At 50.7% G+C, this 5666-nt stretch overlaps 1 protein-coding gene across 1 annotated transcript; it reads right to left on the reverse strand.

Annotated features, from left to right (window-relative positions):
- Window positions 1–3875: 3875 nt before the first annotated feature.
- On the reverse strand, window positions 3876–5328 carry DICSQDRAFT_166235 (uncharacterized protein; the record flags this gene model as incomplete). Its single annotated transcript, XM_007361758.1, has 3 exons — window positions 3876–4744; window positions 4888–5149; window positions 5299–5328. The coding sequence occupies 3 exons, from the start codon at window positions 5326–5328 to the stop codon at window positions 3876–3878; spliced, it is 1161 nt and encodes a 386-aa protein (XP_007361820.1).
- Between the last annotated feature and the right edge of the window lie 338 nt (window positions 5329–5666).

Consider the following 5666-nt stretch of genomic DNA (forward strand, 5'->3'; position numbering starts at 1 on the left):
GGCTAGAAGCTCTTTGTTGTAGATCTCATAGTTGCGTTCGTGAATATTGAGGGACTTGGAGTAGAATGCGACCGGGTGCCATAGCTTGTCCTCTCCAAGTTGTTCCAAGACTGCCCCTGTTGCAAAGTCGGACGAGTCTGTCTCTGGCCGGTAGGGAGCTGTGTCGTTCGGGATCTGAAGGATTGGAGCGGTCGTAAATGCGGTTTTCAGTCCTTCAAAGGCCTGCTCCTGTTCCTCTCCCCATTGCCACTGGATGTCCTTGCACATGAGCTTAGTGAGTGGTCGTGCAATTTTGGCAAAGTCCTTGATGAAACGCCGATAGAAGTTGGCTAATCTGAGGAAAGCTTGAACGTGTTTGACTTTGGTCGGAGTAGGCCATTCCTTGACACCTTGCACCTTAGACTCGTCCATGGAGATTGAATCCTTTGATACGACAAGTCCGAGGAAGTGAACCGAGGGCTGCTCAAACTTGCACTTTTCAGGTTTGACGAAGAGGTCGTTGTCGCGCAGCTTCTTTAGGACCCGTTCTACTAGTTGGCGATGTAGAGTGAGGTCATCTGTGAAGATGAGGATGTCGTCGATGTAGACCACGACATGTCCGGTCGCAATTTCTTCCTTTAGGACCTCATTCATCATTGCTTGGAACGAGCTGAGTGCATTGCATAGGCCGAAGGTTATAACTGTTGGTTCATACAGTCCCTTGTGAGTGATTAACGCGGCTTTCTCTTCGTCTCCTTCGCGAATGCGAACATTGTTGTAGCCCCACCTTAGGTCGAGTGAGGTGAAGATTGATGCGTGCGAAAGCCTATCCACAAGGTCTGAGATCCGGGGGATTGGGAACTTGTCCTTCTTCGTGACCGCGTTCAGTGCGCGATAGTCCTGGACCAAACGTAAACTTCCATCTTTCTTACAGACAAAGAAGACTGGGGCAGCGGTAGGACTCTTGGATGTGCGGATGTAGCCTTTGTCTTCTTGCTCCGTGATCCAAGCTTCAAGCGAGTTCCGTTCACCGAGGTTGAGCGGGTACAACTTGGCCGGTTTGGGGAGTGAGGCTCCAGGAACTAGTTCAATTGTATGATTGTATGGCTTCCGTGTTGGCATTCTTTCCGAGGCTTTCTTGGAAAAGACGTCACCATACTGCCGGTATTGTTCTGGTACATGGTTTGACCAGTATTCGCGATCCTGCTCGCCTTTTGTTGCAGGGTTGGCGTCCTTTTTCTCTTCTAACCTGGCTCGCATCTGATGCGCACTCGGGTCATCTGAGAAGTTCACCCAATGAATAAACTGATCGGTGCTTTCCCAGGATTCAGGGCCGAGGTCACCGTACTGATCTTGTGCAAGGTCTTCCACTCGGGGAAGTTGCAAACTCCGTGATTCTTCGTCCTGCACTGTGTGCCGGGTGCATGTTGAGGGGCAGTATGTAAACTCAATGTTCCCTGCATTTCAATCGAGTTCAGGGTTATGTTCATGTAGAAACGCCATGCCAATGATGATGTCTTGCCGCCCGATGTCTGTGACAAGGAACGACTGCCAAGCAAGGTGATCTCCGATACGGAGGAAACAATAGGTATAGTGTGTGATCAACCCCTTCTTATTTTCTGTGGCATCTGCATTGAAGACTTGCACTTCACGAGAGAGGCATCATGGGGTGAGTCCGTGCTCTTGAACAAACCGGTGGTGGATGAAGCCAGAGTAGGCTCCTAAATCGAGGAGGGCTTCTGACTGAACTTCATGCGTACCTTGAGTGAGGGAAACTTTGAGATCGAACAAATTTCGCGGGCGACGTGCTGACATGAGATAAATAACATTCGAACGCGGAACAAAAGAGGCCTCTAGGTCTACGCTATGATTACAGAGTCAGATACTTTGGTCAGTCTTCAAAGTACCCATTCCAGAAAATCCTCCTCAGATTCCTTGACCTCGACGATGCGTGCAGCGGTCTCGGTTTCCAGTGCCTTGCCTTTGCCTTTTCCCTTGGCGGTCTCAAACTTCTCGAGGGCCCTGCGGATGTACTCCCATTTGTCTTCATCGGCCGTGTCCATTGTGCGTACCTTGGACGTTGCTTCTTCATGTCAGGGAGCTCGTAGTAGCCCATGTACTGAGGGTTCCGACATTTCTGGCCAGTCGTAAACTTGTGCCTGCCACAGCGGAAACAGAGCTTCTTGTCGAGCCATTCAAGTTGTTCTTTGGAGAGCTTCTCCGGCTTGCGCATTGCGTCAACATCCATGGCATTGGGGTCCCGTGGGGGGCGACTGGTCATGTGTTGCTGCGAAGACGACTTGGCCTGATTTCTCCGAGTTTCCATTTCCAGCTTCAGTACCCAGTCCAGGTAGTGCTCCTATTTTGTTAGAATCAGCATCGGGTTGACTTGCCGCATTGCCGTCATAACCGTAAGAATCTGCGAGTTCTTGCCGACCTGGTTGTCGATGCGTCGGATGAGTTCTATGGTGCAGTTCAACTAGACACCACCAATTTTGTACATGATAAGCGCCAGTCTCCACATCGTCCTACTGCTCCCTCACAGTACAGTCGAAATCTCTGATAATCTGCCATTTGCAAGTATTACCTATACGGAACATATCCTCTATAAGAGTTTGTCAATTGGGTCAATGTTGGCCCAGATGACCCCTCCCAAGTCGGGTAGAGCATGTGACATGGGCGCTTAATCCCCAACAAGTAGTATTCTGTATTACATAATATTCCACAATATCCATTGCTTGTGCCAGCTGTTCTGGTACACGACGGTGAGATCTATACCTACAGGAACTGAACTCCTTAATCTTCTTCTGTGCCTCGCAAGCTCCCAGACCCTCAGTGTATGCATCAATAAATCTCCACGCACAATGTTCCCATTTCCAGATCAGCTCCACTGAAACAGACCGCAAGGCTTTCGGCATGTTCTCCCAGGGTCCAGGGAGTGTCAAAGGTGAAATCACAGTATTCCTGGAGGTGATTTTCCACCACACTGCTAAGTAGGCCTTCTTTTGTTCCTATCCATGGACTAATACTATGTACATCGATATATAAAAGGTATGTCACCCTATGCAGCTCTCAACAACCAGAGATACTCCATTGAGCCCTGAACTTGGGTTCATCACGTAACCAATAGGCGCGCGCTTAGCTCTGTCCAAAATTGGTGGTGTCTAGTTGAACCGCACCATACATCAGCGTAACCAGACTTCAATGCGTAGCGGCGGAAGTTTTCGGCAAACTGAATGACCGTGGAGTGAGGTTTTGAGCACCACTCCTCAAGGGATGTTTGCGCGGTCTTCTCGGGAGCCAGTTGATGGTAGCTGTCACAGTTTTCTCGTGCCACGTGACCTGGGGGTCATGTGTACTGGGACAGACGCTCACCTTGACCACGGGCAACTTGTATCGGAAAGTGGAGGGGCCAGGATCGAACCCCAGACCTCGTGACGGGCAGGAGCGCCCATCCTCACTCACTGGCAGGTGACTGATGTGACAGCAGGAGCGCTTACTCATTGGGAGGGGTCCGGACTTGGCACGACTCAGGTATTAGTCGTAAGGTCACCATGAGGCAGGTCAGAGGGTAGGACATGAGGCAGAGAACTCTGACCAAAAGATGGTCAATAGGTACCTGGTCTGTGCACCATTGTATTAGTATATATAGTAGGGAGTCTGAGGCAGGGAACCTCAGACTTGATCTTCTCGTTGATCCCCCATCTCCTCTGTAGGTAGCTAGCAGCCCTACCTTCTACTGCCCCTTCTAGTCTAGGGAATTCACATCTTTGCATCATATCTTGCTGTGTCACTTGTGGTTGCTTCGCTCTCAGCACCAACCCCTTCACCAGTAAGCTTTGTCTTTATTTATCTGGTGGCACAGCTCGTTGGCTGTGACAGTAGCCTGCCTTGAGTCAGTTGACGAAGTTGGTCCAGGATCCAAGGGTTCCGCCGTTTGATGCTGTCTCAACGTAGTCCTCGACGTAGTCGTGCGCACCACCTTCCAAGTACATGAGGGCCAGGGTAATCTTGTCATCATCTGTGGTGATGTTCTGGACACGGAACCAAAGGCCCATCTTCTGTAACCATTGTTCGAGAGTGATGTCTGAGCCTTTTTTGCCCTTGTACTTGGGTGGTTCTGATGCCTTGATACGCGAGGCCTGTGATACGACAGGGACTGGGGCGGTACTGATACCAGGCGTGGTGCGAGTCGACAGGCCTTGCTCCAACTGTGTAAACTTGGCTGCGAGTTCCTTGTACCGTTTGACGAGCTCCGTGTTATTCCGGTTGAGAACCTCTAGATCCGCATTGACAGTGACCAGTTCCGCCCTCAGCTGTTTGTTCTCTTCGACGACTTTGAGAGCGAGGTTCCCAGCAGTGTCAGCCTTGGTGTGAAGGCCTGTCATAGACGTGTCCAACTCCTTGAAGGTAGCGTGGGTGGTGTCGCTCTCGTTGAGGAAGTCGTTCCGATGTTCATATATTTTGCTGCCGAGGACGTTGTAAACGTTAACTATTTCCCGCCAGGTGATGTCCCTTGTCACAGAGATGGTCCAGTCGACGTAAGCCGGGTTGGTGATCCCTAAACTATTTGCCAAGGCACGGATAGCGTTTTCCAAGGAGTCATATTCAACACCAGCGTAGATCCATTGAATTTCTGGGTACACTTGAAGCGTGGCAGTGGGTGAAGCCGGGCGGGTGTGTGCCAGTGATGGAGCTGGGTGGGTGTGTGGCCCCGGATCTTCCGACTCAAAGTCATCCTCTGCCAGAGGGGCGTAACAAGAGCCTGAAGCTATTGCGAGAGTATTCGATGTACAAAAACTAAACCACGATCCAATCTAGCGAAACATTCCAACTCTACTAGTGCCTTGACCACGTGTTCAAAGTTCTGTCCTAGTCCGCTAAACTTGACCTTTCCAAACTCCTTACAGAACCAATCAATGTTCTGTTGCTGACTACGAGTCCACGAGGTGCCGTTCTCCTTGATGTTGTCGAGTATCCACTCGAGCCTGTCGCCAATGTGCTGAAGGGCGAGCCGATGATCGTGGGGGATGTCGAGCAACTGATTCCTGCAGTCGAAGATAGCCTGCAGTCTTTTGATGACAGCGTTGACCTTGGAGCCAACGATAGCGAGGAGATCAATGGGATCACGACGTGCAAAGGAGGGGAGAAGTGGTGCAGCTATATGGTACTAAAGAGGGACCGTAGGGTTTGAGGGAACAAAGACTGGTGGGGGTGTGGTGAGACGTGCCGCGAGCGGTCTGTTGAGGGGTTGGGAAGAGGGTACAGATGGGAGGAGGGCCTTGCGATGAGGGACGATAGGGGTATGCCTATACTGACAGCGGTGTTGAAGGCGATCTGAGGTGTCATCTGCAAGGGCGTGGTTAATCTGTGACTGGACGTCGAGGTGACCGTGTCTCTTGAAGTGACGACGGGTAAACTCTGGTAGGTCCGAGTCAGATGGGAGGATAGTGGGGAGGGATGATAAATGTTTCAACAAACTCCTGGGAGAAGAGATCTGGTCCACAAGTGTTTGAGACACTCCACGGAGGGGTAGGTAAGAGACTTGATCTAATGTCATAGCCAACAAGCTGTGCCACCAGATAAACAAAGACAAAGCTTACTGGTGAAGGGGTTGGTGCTGAGAGCGAAGCAACCACAAGTGACACAGCAAGAGATGGTATAAAGAAGTAGATTCCCTAGACTAG

The sequence above is a fragment of the Dichomitus squalens genome (genome assembly GCF_000275845.1).
Source record: "Dichomitus squalens LYAD-421 SS1 unplaced genomic scaffold DICSQscaffold_3, whole genome shotgun sequence".
In the NCBI taxonomy this organism is placed as follows: Eukaryota; Fungi; Basidiomycota; class Agaricomycetes; order Polyporales; family Polyporaceae; genus Dichomitus; species Dichomitus squalens.